The 26,842-nt window shown below is 39.4% G+C and overlaps 1 protein-coding gene across 1 annotated transcript in view; it reads left to right on the plus strand.

Moving 5' to 3' along the window:
• Window positions 1-26,842, plus strand: part of ANO4 (anoctamin 4) — a 146,659-nt gene that overhangs the window by 40,456 nt on the left and 79,361 nt on the right. Inside the window, exon 2 of the mRNA XM_018556656.1 lies at window positions 26,052-26,252. Coding sequence (XP_018412158.1) covers window positions 26,189-26,252 — 64 coding nt within the window. The 5' untranslated portion in view covers window positions 26,052-26,188. The remainder of the gene's footprint in view (window positions 1-26,051; window positions 26,253-26,842) is intronic.

Raw genomic sequence — 26,842 nt, forward strand, 5'->3', positions numbered from 1 at the left:
GGGGGGGGGGGCTCCAGCTGTTGTAGAACTACACGTCCCATGAGGCATTGCAAGACTGACAGTTAAAGGCATGACTCCCAGAGGCAGAGGCATGTTGGGATTTGTAGTTAAAGCACAGCTGCTAAGCCCTATGGGGTGATGCAATTGTGACCCACATGCTGTACAAAACTGTGAACCAATCATTGAAGGAAAATCATTAGAGTACATTGCCAGCAATTGAAGATGCTACATTATAAACATTTATTTGTTCAGGAATTGTAATTATTATCTGTGTCTAGCAGTATGGAAAATGGCACATGAATAATGTTTTTGACTGTTTGCTACATCTGTCTGCATTTAATTCATTATTTGTTTCCTTCAATAGCATGTATGCATTAGTTCTACACCGTTTATGGGATCTGCAAGTGTAAGCAACTTGCTAATTGACCTGCGTAGCGATCAATAACGTTCGGTGCATACTTAAGTGTTGAGGTCTGCAAGAAGGGGCAGTATCACCTTATATTTTATGTTACTTTTTCATTGAATCTCCAGTTTCCATAGCTGCATGGAATCACATTTTTAGAATACATTTTCAAATATTAACCTAAGCACGGTTCTCAATTAACAGTGTGAAGTTAAGCCTAAAGGTACATTTTGCATAGTGCAATAATATTAACTTCCTATCACTTGCAAAGCCATTATTATTGCATAACAATTTATCATAACCTGTTCAAAGCATGCTGTTGAAAGAATCATGCCACACGCCTCAAAGAGTTCCTTGAAGTATGCAGTCAGCTAGTCAGAGGACTGCAGAGAAAAAAGGGAAGGCTGTATTAGCAGACCTAGAGAGACTTGTGACTGCTCCCTATTGACTTCTTCTCCTGTTGTATTTACTTGCAATTCCACTTGTAACTCCACTAATAGCAAAAAAAAAGGTAAAAGCTAAATCTGCATTTCCTTGCTTTAATGAAGTCAACCCTTGCATTGCTTCTGTAAGCACTGATCCTCAGGCTCTTTTTGCTAAATACAGGACTAGAATTCTGAGTTCTCGCCTATTATTGTGATTCCAAAGCATTCCTATGGAGAGCAACAATGTAAGTGCTGCTGATTCACTCTGCAAAATATATTGGTAACTGGGTGCAGCAAGGTGATGTCATCATTCTCCTTTTTGATTTGTCCTTTTGGTTGTCCTTACTTTTGGGAACATAGGGTTGTGGATGATTTCACCACTGCTTCTGACCCATGGGTGAAATAACATGGAGGAACTTTCTCCTTTGAACTCTTCTTTTCAGCAATCTAAAAGGCAAGAAATGTATAAAAGCTGCTATCTGAATTCTCATTTATGAATTGAAAAATTCTCATTTATTAATTAGTATAGAAAAATACACTATACTGCCAAAAGTATTGGGACGCCTACCTTTACACGCATACAAACTTTAATGGCATCCCAGTCTTAGTCCGTAGGGTTCAATATTGAGTTGGCCCATCCTTTGCAGCTATAACAGCTTCAACTCTTCTGGGAAGGCGTCCACAAGGTTAAGGAGTGTGTCTATGGGAATGTTTGACCATTCTTCCAGCAACGCATTTGTGAGGTCAGGTACTGATGTTGGACAAGAAGGCCTGGCTCGCAGTCTCCGCTCAAATTCATCCCAAAGGTGTTCTATCGGGTTGAGGTCAGTACTCTGTGCAGGCCAGTCAAGTTCCTCCACCTCAAACTCGCTCATCCATGTCTTTATGGACCTTGTTTTGTGCACTGGTGCTCCGTCACGTTGGAACAGGAAGGGGCCATCTCCAAACTGTTCCCACAAAGTTTGGGAGCATGAAATTGTCCAAAATGTCTTGGTATGCTGATGCCTTAAGAGTTCCCTTCACTGGAACTGGAACCCCTGAAGAACAACCCCACTCCATAATCCTCCCTCCACCAAACTTTACACTTGGCACAATGCAGTCAGGCAAGTACTGTTTTTCTGGCAACCGCCAAACCCAAACACGTCCATCGGATTGCCAGACAGAGAAACGTGATTCGTCACTCCAGAGAACACGTCTCCACTTCTCTATAGTCCAGTGGCAGCGTGCTTTACACCACTGCATCCGACGCATTGCATTGCACTTTATGATGTAAGGCTTGGATGCAGCTGCTCAGCCATTGAAACCCATTCCATGAAGCTCTCTACGCACCGTTGTTGTGCCAATCTGAAGGCTACACGAAGTTTGGAGGTCTGTAGCTATTCACTCTGCAGACAGTTGGCGACTTGTGCGCACTGCGTGCTTCAGCATGCACTGACCCCGCTCAATCATTTTATATGGCCTACCACTTTGTGGCTGAGTTGCTGTTGTTCCCAGTTGCTTCCACATTGTTATAATACCACTAATAGTTGACCGTGGAATATTTAGTAGCAAGGAAATTTCTTGGAACACCTGAATCCAATGATTTGGAGGGGTGTCCCAATACTTTTGGCAATATAGTGTAAGTACTCAGTGTAGTCAAAGTGTAGTCAAAGCGCTGGGGAATTTCAGATTCCTAAATGATCTCAGTTGTTTTCAATGTGTACAACTTTTTTCATTTTTCTGTTCCAACGTTGTTAGAATGAAGGATGCTGTTATAAAGAATGAAATACCTAAATTAACATTTGCAGTGGGGTTATCTGTTCCCCTGCACTGGGTAAACTGCAAACTGCTTGTTTTGGTCTAAGAGCTGGATTAAAGAAGATATACTTACCTGACCCTCAATCCTGCCTAACTGCTAGATTGGTCCTCGCAGTCTAGTCTAGTCTCCCCGGGCTCCGGCGGTCTAAGCCCTGATGTCATCATGTCTTATGCAGGTCTATTCACCTGCATTAGAAATGAGGATGCCAAGGGACATACCACAGCCAGAGTGAAGGAGTAAAGAGGTGAGCGCTGACTGCAGCAGGACTGAGGATCCGGTGAGTATATTGTCTGTATTCTAAACCCCCCAAGACCAAAACAATCAGTGCATCCTTGAAGTACGGGGGTAGTCCCACTGCAAGGATTAATTTGGTTAATTCCCGGAGATCTTCTTTAAAATAAAGAGCAATTGAAATGATTAATAACAAGAATAACCACTTTTACCTATTTCCTTCAGATGGAAAACACTCTGAAAAGATTTGTCTCTCCCTATCATTCTATTGCACCATACATACTAAGTGACACTAAACTCAGTAGTTACATCTTAAAAATGCATTCAAATACCTTAACTATTAACAAAAATGTATCTTATTTGTGTATCACTTGGCTGCAGATCCTCAGATCATCTCTGAATTGGTGCTGACACTGTCCTTCCTTCTGGAGGGTGGCTACTTTTGTTCTCCATGGTCCATGTGTGTGTTGTAAAGTAGTCACCGCTCCAAGCTCGCTCCCATAACATACTACAATGTCACATTAAGTTTACACATTTGTATTGAGACTGTAGCCCATCACAGGAGTGAGCTTAGACTGGTGGTTACTTTACAACACACACAGGGACCATGGGGAACAAAAATGGCCGCCCTCCAGAAGGAAGGACGGTGTCAGAACCAATTCAGAGATGATTTGAGGATCTACAGCCGAGTGATACACAAATAAGATAATTTTTTGTTAATAGTTATGGTACTTGAATGCATTTTTAAGATTTAACTCCTGAGTTTAGTGTCACTTTAAGACCTGTTGCATTATGAACATAGTTTTTTTTCCTGGTGCAGACTAGCTCAGCTATCACATACTGAAGATGAAAATGGCCACACACAGTTCCTTATTTTTTTCATTTTTCCACCTATTCCTTTTAGAAGCAACAATCCCCATAAAAAGGGTTGTGTTCACAGGAAAGGTTGCTGTATTTATAACATTCCAACTGTGTTATTTTATGTGATGGGTTTCATTATAAATGGACCTTAGCGGAGTCCATTTTTTAAGCTGACTCAAGGTTACAGCAAAGGGAGTAATTTATTAACGGTAATACATTTTACACCAGTTCAGCAATCCTCGATTCTCTTCCATCCCCCGGCCAGGTTACACATAGAATGTTATATCCTTTAAAAGGGACACTGTCAGGATGGCTCTTACACTTTACAGCCAAGGTTACTTTCTATTCCTGGAGGATGCTATTGCCTGACCACTGAATACTGTGCTAATTCCAAGGCAAGTATATTAAATGCATGATGCTGGAGGTCTGTTCTGCTCTGCAACTAGCACCACTGCTGGGAGTCGGGCAGTGGCAGCTTCCAGTACCGGAAAGGAGAATTATATATGTCGGGTACAAGCAACCATGACAGTTTCCCTTTAATTTTTACTCTTTCCAATAACTGGAGGACTAATAGATAACTTATTTAATTTAAAAAGTCATCCATAATATTTGATTATGAATGCTGTTATATAACAAGCATAATCTCTGATTCTCCTTTAACAAGTGCAAAAGAACGTGAAGCTGAAGTCCACGGCAACCAATCGTATAGAAGCTGTCACTTTTTTATTGAAAGCTAGAGAATATAGTCAAAACGCATTGACTATGTTCTCTGTCTCTATACAATACATGTTGACTGTATTCTATATCTCTATTTACAATACACTTTGACTAAATTCTCTATCTGTATTCAAAATACGCGTTGACTATATTCTCCATCTCTATTCACAATACGCATTGACTATATTCTTCATTCACAACACACATTAACTATACTCTCTATCTCTATTCACCATACGTGCTGACTATATTCTCTGTCTCTATTCACCATACGTGCTGACTATATTCTCTATCTTTATTCACAATACACTTTGACTATACTCTCTAGCTCTACTCACAATACGTGTTGACTATATCCTCCATCTCTATTCACAATACGAATTGACTATACTCTTTATTCACAATACACGTTAACTATATTCTCTATCTCTATTCACCATGCGTGTTGACTATATTCTCTGTCTCTATTCACAATACATGTTTACTGTATTCTCTATCTTTATTCACAATACACTCTGACTATATTCTCTAGCTCTATTCTCAATACGTGTTGACTATATTCTCTAGCTCTATTCTCAATACATGTTGACTATATTCTCTAGCTCTATTCTCAATACGTGTTGACTATATTCTCTATCTCTATTCACAACATGCATTGACTATATTCTCTGTCTCTATTCACAATACACGTTGACTATATTCTCTATCTCTATTCACAATAGACCTTGACTATGGGGTCTATTTACAAAGCAGCCGAAGGATCTAGCTGTAGCTTTGGCCGATCCTTCGCCTAGCTTCGGCCACAGGACCCCTTCGGTTCAGTAGAACCGAAGGGCTGCTGTACGGGGCTGGCCGAGCAGCCGGCCATTGGCCGGCCGACTGCCTGCTTCTGACAGCTGGGCGGAGCCAGCCGTGATCTTACGGCTGGTTCCTGCCACTTGCAGAGAGATCAGCGTCCCTGGTTACCAGCTAACCAGGGACACTGATCTCCAGACAGCCTAACTCTCCCTGGCGCTTTGGGAGTCTCCCGCTCCCGACCACCAAGGAGAGAAACACTGCTTTTTCTTTTTTTGCAAATTGAAATAGCCAATAGTAATCTAGCAATGCATTCCTATGGCCATTTTTTTTTTTTTTTCGATTCTGACTCAGCTCCGTGTCAAAAGAAAAAAAAAGAAAAAGCAGTGTTTCTCTCCTTGGCGGCCGTGAGTGGGAGACTCCCAGAGCGCCAAAGAGAGTTAGGCTTTTTTTGGGCGGAGCTAGCGGTTGGGCGGAGCTAGCACAATCGTTTTCTATTTTTATTTTTCTACTTTTTAAAGCTGATTTTAGCCGATATACCGCTGAAATCAGCCGTACAAGCCTGAAGTGAATAGCCGAACAGTTCCTCTTTGACTATATTCCCTATCTCTATTCACAATACACGTTGACTATATTCCCTCTCTCTATTCACCATACACGTTGACTATATTCCCTCTCTCTATTCACCATATACGTTGACTATATTCCCTATCTCTATTCACAATACACATTGACTATATTCTCCATCACTGTTCACAATTCCATGTTGACTATATTCCCAAAGGGCAACACCACTGTCTTCCTTCTCTCAAGCATTTTCTTTCTATAATGCATCCTCATTTGCTGTTGTGGCCTAATGGCATTTTTTAAGACCCCGCTATAAATAATGGATAAAGTTGAAAGAGAAAAGCGGGTATATGTGATTTTGTTACAAAACGAGGAGCTGTGAAAAATACATAAATGCCGTAAAGCACAGCAGAATAGGTCAATACAATTATTATGTTATTTAAATCCGATCTATTGCATTTAGCAAGTATTACTATAGGGCTTATATTTCATATTAGCCTGAAGTATACTTAGGGCGCCCCCCGACTTTCTTCTGCCCGACAAGATATATACACGTTATTTTATATTAAACCTCAAAATTTGAAATATACTTGAGGGGAGACATAGATGGTTTTTCTGAGCAGAAAGTCTGTTGGATTGTTTTTCGTAGCTTTTGCAATTTATGAAGTCTGCAGAGTGCCCAGATACCAAACCAACTTTCTGCTCTAATTTCCCTTGTGGCCAAGGCTTTCTTAAATCAGAATAACTCCGCTGGTTTGATGAAAATATTGTGCTATTTCACTAGAGAATTGCAAACCCACTGCAGACTTAATTGTTTGAAAATCCTATGCTCTTTAGTATAGTATGTGTAGACATCAGTAAGTACATATTTGCATGTGTGCATTGTGTTTGTGTGTGAGACTGAAAAAAAAAATAATTGTCAGGCCGAAACCGAAACGTTTTTTCTAAATTTTTACATTTTTTGAAAAATTTTTTCAAATGTTTTATTTTATATATATATATATTTTTTAAATAAATATTTTTATTTTGTAAACTCTTTAGTATAGTATGTGTAGACATCAGTAAGTACATATTTGCATGTGTGCATTGTGTTTGTGTGTGAGACTGAAAAAAAAAATAATTGTCAGGCCGAAACCGAAACTTTTTTTCTAACCTTTTACATTTTTTGAAAAATTTTTTCAAATGTTTTATTTTATATATATATATATTTTTTAAATAAATATTTTTATTTTGTAATTTTACTGTCTGATCATCTGTGCTATTTAGTCAGTACCTCTGCTGCAGCCATGGCTCCCTCTGGTACTCAGCTGCACCCACAGTTTTAGTCCCACTGGCCAAGCTGCCAAGATTATGATCTTCATAGAAATTAGCTGCGATTTCAGTGCCTCTGTTGTGAAAGATGAAGATTAATTTCTCCCACAATGCATATGGCTGTGTGTGCATAAACTGGGCACAGATTCACTTTTAAAACACATTTAATATTTTCAATGAACATATAACATAACTGTATTCATTTGTGTTTTTATATCTGTGCCTAAAAGGGAATACAAAAAGAAATGGAGCACCTTACCAAATGATTTATGTGAAGCTTGCAAAGAAAATATATATTTCATGAGTTTTATATATTTTTGTGTATTTGTACTTTTTGTGAAATAGAAGAAATATGATAAAAATGTGTTTTTATAGCCCACAGAGTGTGACTTTTATATTCTATATCCTGCATGTAATCCTAGAACTAGTTACGTAGTAGGTAAGATTGAATAAAGGCACAGGTCCATCAAGTTCAACCTGTGTGTGTGTGTGTTTCTTTATTTGTTTGTTTGTGTCTGTGTCTGTTTATACTTGACTCTTAGTAGTTTCCATATCTTTGTATATTTAGTGAACTAAGAATCTTTTCTAAAAGTTTCTTGAATTTATCAATGCTATCAGCAGATACAACCAACTGTGGAAAGGAATTCCACATTTTCACTACTCTCAGAGTTTAAAAAAATCCTTGCGCAGTCTAAGACTGAACCACCTCTCTTCTAACCTCTATGTGTGCCCTTGTGTCATTATTATTATTACATATAGCACCGACAATTTACGAAGTACTTTAGATAGTTGCACATTCACATCAGCCCCTGCCCTCAAGGAGCTTACAATATAAGGTCCTATCTCACATGCATACATAGAGGGCCAACTTAGAGAGGAGTCAATTAATCTACCAGCATGTCTTTGGAGTGTGGGAGGAAACCAGAGTACCTGGAAGAAACCCACACAAGCACAGGGTGAACATGCTAACTCCTTGCAGATAGTGACCTGGCTACGATTCAAACTGGGGACCCCCATTGCTGCAAGGCAGAAGCGCTAACCACTACGCCACTGTGCTGCCCATGTGTCATCAATACAGTTCTTGGTGTAAACATGTTATTCCGGATTTTGTGGTCTCCATTAATGACTTTGAACATTGCAATTAGGTCTCCTCTTAAGCCCCCTGTTTTCTAAGGAGAACAAGTGTAATTTCACGAGGCAGTCTTCATAACTCAGGCCTTCCATCCCCTTTATTAACTTTATAGCCCTTCTCTGAATTCCTTCGATTTTGTGGACGTTTTTCCTGAGGGTTGGTGACCAAAACTGAACTGCATACTCAAGGTGTGGCTGAACAAGTGATTTATAAAGTGGTAATATTAAGTTTTTATCCCTCCTCTAAAATCTCTGTTTATATGCAGGATAGTAACTTGCTTGCTTTGCTGGCTGCTGCTTGGCATTGCATACTATTGCTGAATCTATGATCTATGAGGACCCCCGGGTATTTCTCCATATCTGACTTCCCCAGTGGAGAAACCCCTAGGTAGTAGTTTTCATGCATGTTCATTGCTCCCATGTGCATAACCTTGCATTTCATATTAAACTAGGGATGCTCCGATACCAATACTGTCACAATCCAGGAGGGCAGTACTCTCTTGGATCTCAACTGCGGAACTAACACTCTAGGTGTAAGGGTTCGGTCAGTCTTGCGGTACCCCAATACACTCAGTGTTATGGGGGGCCGTTCCACATCATGTACCCGTCCTAGAAATGTTATAGGGATATGACCAATGAGGGTCAAAGGTATACAGTTTAGATATTCTGATTATAACTGTCAACCTCAAGTAGAGGCGTGTGGTGAGTTGTGGTTTTGTCACTGCAGGAATAAATAGGGAAGCGTTTCCTATCACCCCTCTCCAATCCACAATGATCACGGTGTGGTAGATTTACTAAATGGCGTTCACTAATACTCTTTGAGAGATTTGTAGTGTGGTGGTTATGCAAGGGTATCTCCAGCAGAGCAAGTTATGCAATCTGTAATAATCAACAATATGATATGTTCAATTGGTATTAATGCACACAGTTCCTTGCTAGTATATACATATACATGTTTTTGAAGTGGCTACCAATAGGTGGGGGAAGATCCCCTAGTACTTGCGATTCAGGTGTGGAGAGAGTTTCAGGACGAACAGGAGGTCTTCCTGTATAGCAGTGTGAGGCTTAGCAGATGGGCAGTAGCTGAGTCCCGGTATGCAGGCTGAACCCCCTCTTTTAGGCAGTGGATGTCTGTTGCTCTGTTTCCCACAGAGTCAGTCGCTCGACGTTCCACAATGATTGAACGCCGAGTGACTGACACAGCTGTGATTAAGAGGAGGCGCCGTGCCCAGGGGGGGGAGCAGGCCGTGACGTCACGGCCGAGACGCCGGCCCGTGGCGACGGCGCTCTCGTTTGGGTAAACCTATGACAAATACAAGCATCGGTATCAGCAGCGATACCGAGTATTTGCATGAGTGCAAATTCTCCTATACAAAAAACGAGTACCTGTGCCGCGTCCACCATCTTCAAGGACCCGAAAACCACCGCACACAGGACCTTCATAGCGTCTTCAATGATGGCCCGCGAACTCCTCCTCCAAGTCCTCAGTCATCTGCTCCATTCATCTGCAAACCTGGCTTTATATTATTAAAAAAATGTAATAATATAAAGCCAGTTATACAGAATTGGATATAGCTGTGCCACACTATACAGTGTGGACATGTGCTCATCTATTTTCCCCACTAGGGGGATACAAGCCTTAGTTAGCAATGGCATGATAAATATTCATTTCATGTTCTTCATAATATTAAGAAACTGACCTAAAATCATGATTTTGTATTGCTTTAGAAAAAATGTGACCTGTCCCTTTAAGAAAAAGTATCGGTACTTGGTATCGGCGAGTACTTGAAAAAAAATCGGTGCTCATACTCGGTCTTAAAAAAGTGGTATCGGAGCATCCCTATATTAAACCGCATCTGCCATCTTACAGCCCATGCCTCAATTTTATTTAGGTCCTGTTAAAGTGAATTTATGCCTTCTTGAGAATTTACTGCCCTACACAGTTTAGTATCATCCACAAACACCAAGACTGAACAATTTATTCTAATGTCTGTGAACTCTGGGACACCCCACTCACAATTAGAAAGTGACCCATTTATTACTACCCTCTGGTTCCGTTCGTGCAGCCAGTTTTCCACCCATGTACATACAATTTCATCCAAACTTTAATTTGTGAATTATATGTTTGTGTGGTACTGTATCAAATGCTTTAGCAAAGTCAAAATATACCACGTCTACTTGTATTCCTCTGTCTAAATTAATACTGACACCTTCATAGAATTTTAATGGATTGGTTTGACTAGAACTGTCTTGGTTGGTTGCTACTTATTATACCATTTTCATAGGCACATTCTTGCATGTAGTCCCTTATTATTCCTTCAAATGTTTTACATACTAACAATGTTAAGCTGACTGGCCTATAGTTACCAGGTGTATTTTGTTTCCCCTTTTTATACAGTATATCAGTACCACATTCACTTTCTGCCAATCAGCCGGTACCATACCTGAGATTAAAGTGTCCATAAAGATAAGGTACAGTGGTCTGGCTATGACCTGGCTACGTTTCTTGAGTACCAGTGGCTGTAGCCCATCTAGTCCTGGAGATTTGTTTACATTTAATCTTTCCAGACTCTTTTTCACTTTGATCTCTGATAGCCACTGAGATTCGTTAAATGTTTTATTATTTGAACTGATGCCTTGTTTATTAACCCCATCTGACTCCTCTGCAAAGTTGTAATGTGATTGGCTCATCAGTACAAATACATATTTAGTGCATCAGGAATGGTCACACAATAATTGCTTTTACTTAAGCATCCAGTGGATTGTGTATGATAGATGAACTTTTTATACGGGGGAATACAAATATCAGCTAACCTGCAGAAAACAGTAGGAAGTGGCTGATTGCTTTACAACCCAAAGAAGCAATGTCCTGAAGTCCAGAGTTAGTCCGTTTTGATTGCTGACTATCATACATGGTCAAATTGTTGTACTTATGTGTTAATATTGGTTACCTGATATGACAAATAATGAGTAACTTTAGAATGTGGTATCACAATTTGCACCTTATTTGTTGTCAGTATTGCTGTTTCGTATAATGTTCTTTAAAGGTGTTCTTTAAGGTGACCTTTAAGGTTCTTAAAGGTTTGTTCTTTAAAGGTGTTCTGAACGGAAAAAAAAATAATGATGTACCTTAAGGAGTATGGTGAGCATTTAGGAGTCAGACTGGCATTTTTTAAATTGCAGAAAGAACTTGCAGACCTCAAGCCAGATATCTATGGAAGTATGACTGCATATGTGGGCATGATCTAACTCTCTTCAGATACCTTCATTAAAAGCTGGCAGCCTATGAACAGGGCAGAAGAGGCACAGGCAGGCACCTCTGTTGTTGACTCAACCTGTGGGAAACAATAACTGTCAGACATGTTGTCCAGTTATTTCCTGATAGAATTATCATCCAGCACCGTCTATGGGTACCTAAAAAACAGGGATTTTACCCCATCTGGCTGGAGAAGTACAAACTTTAATAGTTCACAGAGTACAGGCCCGATTATCTTCCATTACAAATATTTAGTAAAGTATTGAAAGGGAAATTTTATATATCTAAATTAAATGTTTGTGATTTTATATTTAACACCCACCCCAAGCTCTGTTGCTTTTTCACAAACCCTGGACTGATGGATAAGGCATACCTTGTGTACTCTAATTGCCAGAGCATTTCAGCGAATGAGCGTCCTATTCAAAGCATGTGTTATGAGTAACATGGTACTGATGAGCAGTAAATAAAGGGTAAAAAAGAAGGGGGGTTAAAAAAAAGTCAGTTCAGATATTTGGTTTGACATTCTTCCACGAAAAAGGTTATAAGCCATAGTTCAGGCAGCAGAAGGGCCAAGTGTGTTAATTAAGGTGGAAGACAAGTCAAGGTTCAGAAACCAGAGTGGAAGGTTAGGTGCACCTGAGGTGAGGACCTGTGAAGCAAGGAATCGAGTTCTGCAGACCAGATTGATAAGTAAACAAAACTAAGCGAAGAAAGGGGAATGGTCTTGTATACAAAAGCCTTCATGGCCATGGTAGACATTCTTGTCAGGAGTAGCCACCTATGAAGCAAGACTGGTTGACCCCAAAACAGCCATGACAGACTTGTAGGGCATGGTAACATGTTTACACCGGATAAAAATGACTGTTCATTGGCCATTGCTGATTATACAGCTGTAAGATCTTCAGCTTAATGCATCTTTTTGTTCTTGCCCTGATCACCATAGCTATATTTCTGAACTTAAAGCCCAAATTAAGCTTCTGTATTTTTTACTGTAGTAAATCAGTTAGGCTGCAATCCCCCTGCACACCTATCTAATTAACAGCACTATTGATTAGAGCAGTGTGCAAGGTGAAGCGTTGGACAGCTGGAGAGCCGGGTTTTGGCTTGTATATAAGAGCAGTAGTACATAGTTACATAGTATTTGAGGTTGAATAAAGACATTAGTCCATATGTCTCTCCAGCATCCTGCCAGCAATTTAACCCTTGCTGCAGTACTTAGCATGTAGAAATACAATGCAAGCAGAGCATATTTATTACTGTATTTGCATCCTGACTATATTACACTAATAGATATGGAGGCTTTAGTTGGGCTTTAGGCATTGTTCAAAATCTCTGCAGCCTCTCTACAAGGCTTCACTTGGGGTGGATCAGTGACAGTAAAGCTGAAGAGCAATGTGCTAGATGCTGTAGGATGTCCTCCAGCCAGGAAATGAGGCAGGGCCTGTCTGTCATACTGCAGCTTCTAATGCATACCATAAGAAGCTCACGGTGTGCAGTATAATCAGTAAGCAATTTCACTACAGTTGAGCAGCCTGTACAACTGTGCAAGACCGAAGTTAAAGAAGAACTCCGCACTCCCCACAGCAAGGGTTAACTGCGTTTAGGCACTAAAAAGAAAAAGAAAAAAAAGGTTATACTCACCTGATCATTCTAGCTTGTTCCTAGAGTGGTCCTTAGAGCCTCTCTCCCCCTCCTCTGCAGTAGTCTAACAATCCTTGTGTTATCATGTTCTACACAAGTGTATAAACGGGAGAACGCTGAGGAACATTCCATCAGTGCATTGGAGGAGGAGACATGCTTCAGTGACCGGAGAAGCAGGGAGTCAGCTCGGCAGTTCGGGTGAGTATAACTTTTTTGTTGTTGTTTAGCACTAAACAAAAATGAGCAGGTAACCCTTGCAGTATGGGGGTCGCCCCACTGCAGGAGTTACTAACATTTTTCCCCAGAGTTCTACTTTAAGGCTGGAGTTAAGGTTGAACCAGTTTAAATATTACCCCTTTTTCCCATTATAGTCCTGTCTGAGTGTATTTTATGATTTGTAACTGATTTCCACAGGGAAATGTCATAAAAAACTGTTAGTGAAAATGTACTTCCTGCCTTCCCACTTCTGTGCTCTATGCTGACATCACAGTAACTATCACATCTCTCATCACAAGTATCCTCATGCAGAAGACTAGTGCTGAGCAATAAAGGAGCATGTGTCTTAAGGCCGGGTTCACACCTAGGTGGCATTGTTTTTGCATGTTTGTACGCGCATGTTCAGCATGCGGTTATTTGCACGTTTATGCCCGTTATGTACATTTTGATGCACATTTGTACGCACATACATGAAGACGTGCGTTTTGCCTGGCAGTTTCAGAAACATTGCGGGTAATGGACAAACGTGCGTAAAAATGTGCAACATGTTTCTGCCGCGCGTTTTTGGGCATTTCTGTTGAAGTCTTTTGGGCAAAAATGCGCCGTTAACTGCCCAAAGAAGCTCATGTACTTTTTCGGTTGTTTTTCTGCTCAGGTGTGAATAGGGGCCATAGAAAATCATGGGATTTCTTGTGTTGGGATTTTAAAAGCGCTTTTCTAACTGCTCAAAAACACCTAGTTGTGAACCAGCCCTTAGATTTCAGAGGGAACCTGGCGACGCTATTAAGCTCTGGCGCCTATTAGTCTGCACATATTTAAACCCACTGTACAATGTCTGTAAACAAGAAAGTGGAGGTATGACTATAAAAATAAAAGATGTTAGAGCCATTACCTTCAGTTGGATTTTAAACAGTGTCATATACGTTTTTGTACTTGGGATCTGTGGCATAACTATAACCATAGCAGCCTAGGCTGCTGCTATGGAGCCTGGGTTAGAAAGGGGGCCCCATGAGGTTGTTGAGCCAAATTAAGAACATGTGAAGATAATACAGTACGTATGATTAGGGCTTGGAGTGGTTGCAGTCAAGGACAACTCTAATCCCCTGTAAAGTTTACAGACGACTTCAGATACACAAGAGGAGTCTTTGGGATCTTGGCATCATTACTCACTGCTCTGGGAGAGGTCATCAGGGGGACCCATCACATTTTTGCTATGGGGCCCTGTGATCTGTAGTTACGGCCCTGCTTGGGATATACTCTGTACCAACTGGACACATTATTTGGTTGTGTTGGCTGATTTTGTGGGATGAAGCCATTGTACCCATTGTACTTTGTGTAAAAATGTAGCTGCTAGTTATATAGCAGAGTCATATATTCCAAAACATAAATCGCAGTGTTGTCCCATACACATCTTTTTATTTGCATGCATAAAAGTGCGGTGTATACTGAGACTGCTGCCAATTCGCTGGACAACAATCTAAGTGCCAGCAGACTGAAAGTGATTGTCACTCATATGTTATATTTTTTATCATTCTTCATATGGATTCTACACTTGCAATCCCTGAGTGGTAAGTAATATGCATTGTCTATAAATGTGTGCGTCATAGGAGAATGTTGACAAGAACATCATGAAGTATTACTTTTGTATCAATAAACAAAAAGTAACATAAATATTTAGTCCTCTGACCTTTTATGCCTCTCTGGTGCATCTTGTACTGGTGTATTTCTTTATTGTGCACAGTAGAGAATGCTTTTGTATATATAGTTTTATACTTATATACAAAGAGCAAACACTCTCTTGCATCATGTGCAGCTTAATTGAATTGTGGCCACAACAAAGCACTTAGGACTCATGCACATGGGCGTAAAAAGCATATAATTTTATATGGAACTGAACGCAGTAGTATTGTATATTATGGGCCCATCCACACAGCTTCATTGTGCTCTGTAGCTGTTTTCTGCTGAATAAAATCAAAGTAGACAATTCTGTGACCACGATAATTATTTTTGTGTAATTGAAACAGGCATGCATGTAAACAGATGTAGAGGCATACATGCTGAACAATTCACTAATTCACAAACTTAATTAGAGAAATCGAAGAAGAATTTTAAGGGTGTGAACAATTTTTGGATGTTTATGCATCTAAATGAGTGTAAATGGACGCATTTTATTGACCATTGTATTGTTACCCAGGTTCTTTCTGGCAGCAAGATCCTGGCATACATATCAGTATTTTATCACCTGTGTGCATGAGCCCTTAAAGAGAACCTGAACTGTGGGAGTTGTGCTCAAAAAAGGCAGAGGACTATTTGTTGGTAGGAACAAGCTCAGGTTTGGATCAAACCCAGTCTCAAACTGAGCTCCTCTGAACACAAAGGAAAGCTCTCCTGAACAAAAAAGGAAGCACCTTCTGCTGCCACACAATCAGCTTTGGCCAGGGAATTCCCCACCTGTAGCTCCATGTAAGCAAAGGAGTGGGATGTCATTGACCTTATATGGCCACATGGCTATGTCTGGTCAATGACACTGATCTAATATGGTCATGTGGCCATATAAGGTCAGCAATGTCAGCAAAGCCTCCTGCCTCTTTATTTATGGGCAGCTGAGAGCCAGCATGGGACACGGCAGCTGCCAATCACCAGCTCTAAACCAATCACAAACCGCAGATCGCTCAGCTCATGATCTCCTCCTTGCAGAGAGCTCTGACAGTCACTACTTCCTCCAGTGGTTCCCTCCACCTCTGTTCCTCCCAGTGCTCATCAGAGGTACAGACACAGGAGGGGACAGGCACAACTGAATCTGGCTCAAGAGCCAGCTTTCAATCAGACAGATGGGTGGATCCTGAAAATATTGTTGGGATTCTTCCCAGCTTTGGCACGACTCTGCACTATTAGCATATAGTTGCATTAGCCTGCTATATGCGGACTATGGGTCCCATGAATGCATTAATAAATGTACTCCCGTGACCCAAAAGAGAAGTAAAGCCAAAAAAAGGTTTGGCTTTACTTCTCTTTTCAGCTGATTATAAAAGTGACATGGATTATTTGATTTACCTATCCGGTTTCTCAGATTTTTTAGTGTAGGATGTTCTACATTTCTAAAATAGTCTGTAAATTGCTAATACTCTTTTAGTAGTTTATGTAATCATGCTTCAGGTTTCAAATTCTAACAGTTCTTCAACAAGTGGACTGTGTAAAAATTGAATCACAGGGGGAGGGGAATGGTGTTAGGTAGTGAGTGCCGCACCCCTAATTGTTTAGTTAGAAAAAGACCGTGTGGAGAAATTGGGGTTTTTTAGGCACTTTGAACGACACTTCGCAAGAGTGTTTCTGTATATAATGTATACATTTTATTAAATACATGATTAAAACAAAGGAACAAATTGAATAGTAAAAACCACAGGAGAAAACACCTCTAATCTCCACCAGTACCCTGAGACAAGGTAACCAGAGGAAAAAAACAAAAGTAAAAGACCAAACCTGGACACCAAGAAAAACAAAAAGGAAAAAGGGGGGAAGTGAACAGAAACCTCGTTAGTTTCAGACCAATACCAAAGATAGTAAGGATCCAGAGAAGGCTGGTCCACAAGGGGACCCCAGAAAGCAACCTCACCACAACTGCCTTAGGTGCACCAGTACTTAATATATCATAGCTCGGTAGCCAAAGAGTGACTAGCATCTCGGATTGCTCCAATTCAAAATAGAAAAGAAATACCTGTTTGCTGACTCAACAGTGAGATACTGTCAGGGCCCGGCTTGGGATGAGTATGGTGGATCACAGCTGCGGTTCCAACTGGGGTGTAGTGCGAACAGACAGCGGTCTGTTAGGATCTCTGCCGTGTCCCAATGCTAGATTCCAAGGATGGCCATCAGTGTGTGCCCGTGCATGCCTCACCGGACATCTAGAACACCGATGGCCCCTGCGGGCGTCTAAATCAGCCCGTGACGTGATGACCCATCATGTGATCCCCGAGGGGCCACACACCCCAGCTGATGGCGGACAATCAGTGTATATAGCTGACAGCTCATACTGGTGTCAACCCACTGGTGTCAACCCAGCAGGGGGGTTCTGTTCACTTCCCCCCTCCCCCCCCCCCTTTTTCCTTTTTGTTTTTCTTGGTGTCCGGGTTTGGTCATTTACTTTTGTTTTTTTCCTCTGGTTACCCACTGGTGTTTCCTCTTCCTGCTTTGGTGATCATGCATCCTATAAATTTCCCAACTGTTTGCGATAAGGTTCTCTCATTCAATATGTTGCCCATACTTATTCCACTGTCTGGGCGAAAAAATTGTAATGCCTAAAATCTGTTGAATACTGCCCTGTGGAGGCATCTGGTGGCCTCATCCGAGATTGGTAAGAATGGTATTCTCTTTCTTTCTTTTTTGATTATTGATGCTTTTGTATTTGTTGATTGTAGGCCTTGGACATTCGAATGTACTGTTGTATATTATGCAGAAGCATTTTATTACCTATTACCACTGCTTGCGTCTTATTAGACCTTCATTAGATAATTTATATGATTTTTTCTAAAACTCTCAATTTAGACCACCTCTTAACCTGAAGAATCGTTCTTTACACGAAACACGTTGTTATCTCCTACCAATCTCAACTCCCTGGGTCAAGCTAAGAATCCTTATACTCAAAAATATTATTTGTATTATCATGTACCATATCTATTTTATGATTTGTAAATAACCATGATATACTGGATGAGACACACCAATTGGCGTAATCAGAATAGCAATTAACGATCAGGTGTATTTTTTCTTTTTTAAAGTAATCATGTTAAACTAATTGGATCAGGTTCGGTTGGGCTCAATATTGAACTCATCTCTTCTTATCTGATGATTCCAAACATCTATAGAGTTACTATCTGGTACACACCCAACACTCCACTTGATGAATTGCTATAGACTACGTATCAATTGAACGGTGTCAATCATATTTAAGACCTACAAACTAATTATATCATTGTATTACTTAGGCTAACCAATTATGTTAACCTTGTCTCAGGGTACTGGTGGGGATTAGAGGTGTTTTCTCCTGTGGTTTTTACTATTCAATTTGTTCCTCTGTTTTAATCATGTATTGAATAAAATGTATACATTTTATACAAAAACACTCTTGCGAAGTGTCGTTCAAAGTGCCTAAAAAACCCAATTTCTCCACACGGTCTTTTTCTAACTGTGTAAAAATTTAAATGTAGCTCCTTTTGTCTCTCATTAGCACTAACCCTGACAGAGAGAAGAGAACTATCTCACTAAGTATATTGGAAGGCTTGCATTAGCATTAGCTAGAGGATGACATCTAGGGAATGTCAAATGAAGGGTCAAATGACTCTTTCCTAGTCTAATAATGAGGTATTTGTGTTCTGCTGCTGCCTTCTATGTCTATGTTCTTCATGCTGGTAAAAGGAAAAGCTCATTTATTTTCAGATGTAGAAAATATTGTACATACAATAATATTAAAGAAAGCAGTATACATACTAGCTTATGTTCAGTCTCACTTCACGCATTTGCTTGCAGGATGTTATTTTAGAAACACGGTTATTATTTTGTGATGTGTTACAAAAAAAGGGATAGGTAACCACCTTTTTGTACATCTTCAAGAAAAGATTTTGTTGAATTCTAATTCCTATCTGAGTCTGCCTTACCTGCAGCCTACTTGTTTTAACGGGACTCAGCAACCAATCAGAAAACAGCTTTCACAAGTAAAGCTCAGGTAACCTGTATTCTAATTTGATAATCTTGGCTTCATACAAATCACATCCTGTTACACAGTTATTTATTGAGTCCAGGCTTGATTATAGACATGTGTGTCCGAATCCAAATTTCCGTTTCCTATTTTTGGAACCCGTCCGAATTTCGTCGAAAAACAAAATTGAATCAGACATGTGACTTCTGGCCAATCAGATATGTTTTTCAGTTTAATGCTTCCGAATGGGTCTGAATCCAAATTTTCTATTTGCATTTGGGAGCTTCTGAATGCCGTTCGGTTCTGGAAGCCTCAGCTTTAATATGGCTCCTAGACATGTATTGCTTTCTGGTGCACCCGAATGGTAGTCGGAAACTTGGACTCCGGAATGCCATTAGGAGATTCAGCTCTAGTATTAACATCTGTATATGGCTTTATGTGGTATTTGCGACAAATAATCAGAAACTCATCCAAAACTAACGAAAATTCGGATTTTATCCGAATCCGAAACCCGAACCGAATTTAATTTCGCATCCGAATCCCGAAATAACCAAATATCTGAACCGAACAGAATTTTTCCGCAGCTTACATGTCTACTTGATTATACACGGAAAGATTTAGGAGAAGCTGTAAATCCAAGATAATCAAATAAAATCAATATATCCCACGCCAAATGTGTGTGTGCAGCAACAACAGAATAATAAATATAATTATTGACAAAATCGAATCAAATAAATCAATAAGTGCGTAAGTCCCAACAGTGTTTAACACAAATCTCATGTGCTCATATATAAATACAACAAATGTATTGCTATTCACAAAAATCTAAAATATATACATATAAATTTAATACACGTGTGACTATATGAACGTCCAAATTCATATAAACCAATAGAGTACAAACAACTAGTCCACAAAAATGCTTGAATCGTGTAGACAAGCTACAAGTTGATTGGTAGTTTGTGCATCCGCTAGTGCACTTAATAATTAAACAGTGTCTTCACCCGTGTGAAACATCAATAGCTGCCTCTCACCTTATGATTAGACCTCTCAGAGAGAAGGTCATAAGCACGTTACCCAGTTTGTTTCCAGGAAAGGTTTCTCCTGCCCTTAACAAGCTAGACAGGCGGCTTCCAAGGTAATCCAATCTATCTTTCTGCTGGTCCGAGAGATTCTACTCATCCGCACCGAAATCACAAAAGAACATAGATCATAGCATAGACCATATCCACATTTCAATGCTTTATTGTTAAAAAAAACTACTCACATGTAGTATACTCAATATACAGCATAAAAAAGACCAATAATGCGGCTTCCACAATCCCGGGCACGTCCACAGGACTCAAAGTTCCACCTCACACCATCAAACTCCGCCCGATGTACGTTTGGGTCTATGGTGGTCTCAGCCTGACATCCTGCAGTGCCCACCAGAGATCCTTTACAGCCCACCTGAGACCCCGGCTTCCCTGCAACATTAAGGCCTCATTCACACTGCTTAGAGTTGGCCCGAACACATCCGTGCTGGTGCGGGTGTCCGTGCTCGGACGCAGACAGGTTCCATCCTGTCTGTGTCCGAGTACGGACATCCGCACCCGCACGGATGTGCAGTTCAGGTGAGTGTACGGCTGCGTCCTCCCATAGAGAAGAACAGGCTACCGCGTACAAATCACATGCAGGGGCCGACTCTAAGCAGTGTGAATGAGGCCTAATAGTGCAACCTGTCAGAAGCTGTATCCAGCGACTTGACAGGTTACGCAAAATGTCTTGAACAGAAAGGGGTGGAACAAATTTAGATGGGGGGGGGGAGGTGCCGAGTTTTGTTTAGCTAGGGCAGCACGAAACCTAAATACACCGCTGCTCCCACCACGCTGCCAGATGTCGCTGCAGCAGCCGCGTCATCCCTAAATTTTACCGTTGGGGGTCACCACAACTTGGCAAATATTACCAAGGGGTCCCGGCCCTAGAAGGGTTGAGTACCACTGAGGTAGAACATAGTGGATCATATAGATGTGAACAAACTCAATACTCATGCCACAATACAATTTATTGTTAAACAGTCCTTGTTAATGTCATGACAGCAGACTTCCATAGAGGTAATTAATAATATAATTAAAGGAGAACTATGGGGTCAGTGTTTTCCCCCATAGTTCTCCTTAGGGTAACGGGAGGACACAAACTAGCTTCCTCCCGTTACCCTACCTTACAGGTTATATGTATATAATCAGAATACATCATACTGAGAAATAATATAACTTAAGAACACCAAGAAAAGCAATGTTCTAAATCAAAAATAATTTGCTTTCCTTTTTTAGATTAATCTGCAGTAATTGTATCAAAGGCATTTATAATCACAATATTTTCCCCATTGAAAGCATTCCTTGTGATTCCTTGATTGTGGCATTTGCATGGGATTGTTGCATTTGCATGGGGTTCTAGAAAATATGGTAAAAAGGCTAGTTTCCCTTTAGGAGTACACCAAAATGAGAGCAACTACAGGGATGATCGGACCTAGTTATCAATTGGTTCCCAAGGCTTATTCACATCTACACATCTAGAGAAAAGAAAGTTAAGGATGAACATAGATATTAGGCAACAGTCCGATATGTCTGTATAATTAAACCATGAAACAAACTTTAATAACTAAAAATGTATAGTAGTGTACTCAATAGGCATACCCAGGACAATGATTACTTTGAGAACAATGGGTATCAACCAGGAAATCCAGCTCAGCCAAACAGCATTTTTTCATAGACTTTGATTTAATGCGAGATATGTGTCACAATCTGATGGTGTAAGTGAACCAGGAATTTACAATTGTAAAAATATGAATCTCCACTCTTATGTTGTTATAACAGTGCATCCCTACCTGTGAGGGATACTCATGTATGCTGCTTTTCACTTGCATTCTCTTCCTGTCAGAGCAAAAATGTTAAACCAGTGTCGAAGTGAAAAGGCTCAATAAGGGCTGACTCAGGGCTTATATGTCCAGGCTGCTGGTAGAGGGTAAAACTGTCAATTATCTAAGCCGTTAGTTTTATTTCCTATAATCTAGATGGTTCTATAATGATTTTTTTTTTTATGTTAGCACTTGGCTTATGCAGGACACAGTACACCCCTACAGACTGATTTTCAGCCTGGCACTTCTGCTCTGATATTGAAAATATATATTTTAATAATAAAAATAATTTATTCCTCAGAGGTAAGGGCCCAGCAATGACTGATTTTCTTCAAATAGATCTGTTCCTAACATTGGCAGTAGTAGGGGACTGTTAGGTATGGTATGTGGGTTTGTTAAAGCAAGCACCACCATAATGATTTTCTAAATTATGATTTTCTAAAAATAGGAGCAAAAATAAAACCCAGCAATATTTTTGCATTATTAATATGTTTATTTTTTTCATACTCAGTTCTTGGTAGATGCATTAACTACATAAAAAAAACAACTGCTACATTGTTGTGGTAATGACTATAATGCATTCAGACAAATTGTTTGGCAAACAAAGAACTCATCTATTAGCATCATACACTTATATCTGACAGAACAGATAAACACTAACAGTTTAAATGTAATCAAGGAAATGATGTATTTGAGAGTTTCTTTAAAATGACTTGTAGCCAAGATCTGAATATAGCCAACAATTTTGTCCTTACAGCGTATTTCCTCTAAAATTGTTTTTGTAGTTTTGGATCCTATGTGGAAGATTTATGACCTTACTGAGATGTTTCCAGGGAGATTACTGCTGAGTTTCTGTAATGTAAGAAAGTGGTGAGAAGCCTCCCCAACAGAGAGCAATAAAAGCCACTATCAGATATTAACCCTTTCCCACCCATCTTTAACAAAACAAAAAAAGGAACAGTAAAGATGTATAATTTTCACTGATATTACCAACATCACAATTTAGGTTTTTTAAAGTTTTTTTTTGGGGTGGGGAAGGATTAAAACGCCTTTAATTTTGTACTGCTTTTAGACGGGAAATAGACTTCCCCTGACTTTTAGCCCCAGGAGCAACCTTTTTACCAGAGAGGAAGTGAAGAAAACCCTCCAAAGGCATCACAGACAAAAGTAAACATATTTTTTTTTAAGTTAACCACTTGCTATCCGTAGCAATTTCTTCATATTTGCAAACACATGATAAAATATGATGTTTTGCCTAGAAAATAGCTTCAGACCCCCAAACAATGATATATTTTCTGAAAGCAGAGGCCCTGTAGAATAAAAAAATTCTAGTGGCAATATTTTATGTTGCATGGTATTTGTGCAAATGTTTATCAAACAAGTATTTTTAGGATATGCACAGAAACAGAAACAGAATGTAATGCCCATTTTTTGTGAGTGCCAACCCCCATGGGGCAGGGGATCAGGTGAGTCATACAGCTTTATTTGAGCCCCCTAGAGAAAACAAGTGCTTAACTCTTGCAGAGTGGGTATAGCCCCACTGCAAGGGTAAGTTTTCCTTTAACCAGAGTTTTTCTTTAAGTTGAACAAGTCTAGAATCTTGGCAGCCCTTATATTTGTGTCTATGTCCCTGTTGCAGATTTTCCCTTCTTGCCTGGTAAAATGTTGCCGCCCCCCTTCCCCCATCAAACACACACAGGAAGTAAGGGGAAATCGGTGTAACGCACCCCGGATGGAAATAAGACCTGACATGGGTTTTAACCCTTCCCCATGATATCCAAAACCAAGAAAATACATTTTGGCTTTTGATACGATTTAAAAATTTGCATGTCATTAATTTTACCTTATAATACTGATAACACTCAGCTGTTAATGTTAGAATTATCATATTGACCAGACTCATATCTTTTATTTGAAGCAAGAGAACCATTTATTCTTTTCACCAACGATTCACACAACTTTCACCCAAGAATTACATTTAACAATTGAATTCAATTGCAAATTATGTAAATCTTATGTAAAAGTTGGGTCAAACCATTAATATGGTAAATAGACCCCATGGAATAAAAGTTAACCTGGTTACAACTTAAAAGTTTTTCAATAATGCCTATAAAATGCCCAATATTGTCCCTAATCTCAGGCTAAGGGCAACACTCTTGAGATATCACATGAGATTTGCATATATAAAAAAAAGGTGGGCAGACTTGATAGGCCCCTTGGTCTTTTGTTGCTGTTATTCTATGTTTCTATAGAGAGCCAGACAGATGAGTGTATGCTCATCATTCTTGTGGATACATCTGTGCCCACACAAAGTTCATTTTGCTGTGCTAATTTTTACATAAATTAAAGATACTAAAGAAAAACTAAAGAAAAATGTAGAATGCTAGCTAGTACACCATTACTTCATAGTAAATATATGGATGACCATAATAAGCAATAGTCTACTCCAGTGCACAGTAAATCTTATGATGGAAACCACAACCTTGCTGGAGACTGCAATTCCAAGCTCATTGTCTGCAGCTTTTCTTGTTATACTGGCATTAATTGTAGCTTTGTGTAGTAAAATACTGCCTGGGGAATCTATACACCTCAGAGAAAAAAGCAGTTTTAGATAAGATTGAGTTTGATATGATGTCAGCATATCATATACAGTATATTACATAACATGCCTATAAATGTGTCATTAATACATGGTTGGAATACTCACAAAGTCTTGGAAATACAATGACCTTTACATTTAAAATATACTCCCTGAGTGATGTGTTGTAACCTAGATTTACATCAAGTGTATTTAGAAGTTCTCTGGATTATTAAAAATGTATTCATTTAGGATCTTTGTAAAAAAAATAATTCTGAGGGGCCAAGAACAATAGCACACCAATAAAACCAATGTAAAGGATACATACAGGTGTTGTAGATACAAAAGGTTTTGCAAGTCAGTTTGGCATTGCTTAAATGAAAGTGAGGAAATGGTAACCTGATTAGGATTTAGGTTTTTCACAAGCTTTGCTGGGAGGATTTTCAAATCGGTAAAATGTTAATTATTGGGAGAACACACTGGAAAGTAGTAAATTACATTAGCCTATATTGAATATTAAGGAGATCTTTAGTAGTATAACGCTCTTTGATACACATAGGCTCATAGGGTCTTTTAATGTGCTGATTAGTGTTACCGGATGATTAATATTTTTTGTGGACAAGGTGTTACTGTGCCAGTGACTAGGTGAATCTTGACTACCCTTTTTTACAGATTTAATGTTGCTTTAGTTCCGGGGTCGGCAACCTTGACACTCCAGCTCTGGTGAAGCCACAAATCTCATCATGCTTCTGTGAGTCATGTGTGCGACTGTCGGTGTCTTGTAAGCCCCATGGGACTTGGAGTTTTACAACAGCTGGAGTGCTGAGGTTCCACGCCCCTGCTATAGTTATTAGAAGAAATGTGTCAAGCCACCAAGATTTTTTTTAAAATGTTTTTTAATTTTTTGTTCCACTGTTTTTATTCTTTTTTTCCATCTCAGTGCTGCTCATTTCCTCCTGCCCTTTTCAGCCACTTGCTGTCTACATGCACTCCCTCCAGTATTGACTGCATATCTTTGCTTTGTGCTGGCTTCCCGATAATGAGAACAGCAGATTATGCCTCCGCAATATGTGTCAACATGGTCTCCACCAAGGATGAGTGTGACAGGCTGGCAACACAGAAGCACAATTAGGAAACAGTTGTCACCCCATGACAGGAAGTGTCTGAAAAATGATCTTAATGGCATGGTCACCTGATATTATTTTAATAAAAAGTGCACATTTAAAAAGATTGAATACAACTTTTAAAAATGATAGTAAAATGCTAAAGCTTGCATGAGATTTAGTGATTGCGTTTAGAATTACTTTAAAGTTAGAATAAATCAATTTTGTGTGCATATTAAAGTTGTTAAATTGTAAGAGCAGACAAATACACAGTTAAATCCTTACAATAGCAGTTTTATGATTTATTTTTAATTTTTAATTTTGAGCATAGTTAGCATATTTTGCACAAAGTGATCTTGCACCGTTTTTCATAAATCTCTCCCACGGTATCTTATTACCTCATCTGCAACACATATATTTTCTTTTCTAGGAATAAGTATATCCATTCATGGGTCTAAAAACCAAGTGCAGATTCATCAAAGGAAAAGTGTGGAGAGTCAGTCCGTGCCGAACGATCACATTGTCGTCAGACATTCCTCACTCCCGCCTCTCCGAAGATCAGTAAGGATGGAGGCCTCCTCTTCTGGCAAGTGTGCGCTATCAAATGGAAACACTGAGATTCATTATCCAGGTACAGACTGTTCCTCCAATTTACAGAAGTATGGGTAATAAAAATGTAATAATGGCTTCAGATGATTGGTCAGAGTTTTAAGTGACATTTCCACTTTCAGTGCCACCTTTTGGAATACAAGTACAGTATACTAATTTATACCTTTTCCTGTTACTGCAATGACTGTGATCTCATCCAGTTATGTATGAGCAAAAATCCTGTTTTTTTCATTTTCCTTGCATATGATTTAATATTCTCTTCCATATATATCTATCTATATCTATCTATCTATCTATCTATCTATCTATCTATCTATCTATCTATCTATCTATCTATCTATCTATCTACATATATATAGATAGATAGAGAGATAGAGAAATATATACTGTATATATATTTACACAACCCCACTTCCATTTAGTTAACATATCAAATGATGTTTAAACTGAGAAAATGTACCATTAAAAATAGAGAATAAGGTCATTTTAAAATTGATGGCAGCGACACTTTAAAAAAAAGTTGTGACATGGCAACAAAAACCTGGCAAAGTAAGTGGTACTAACAAGGAAGAGCTGGAAGAATTAATTAGGTTATTTGGCAACAGGTCAGTG

Source organism: Nanorana parkeri, unplaced genomic scaffold (genome assembly GCF_000935625.1).
Source record: "Nanorana parkeri isolate BGI_ZX_2015 unplaced genomic scaffold, ASM93562v1 scaffold244, whole genome shotgun sequence".
Lineage (NCBI taxonomy): Eukaryota > Metazoa > Chordata > Amphibia > Anura > Dicroglossidae > Nanorana > Nanorana parkeri.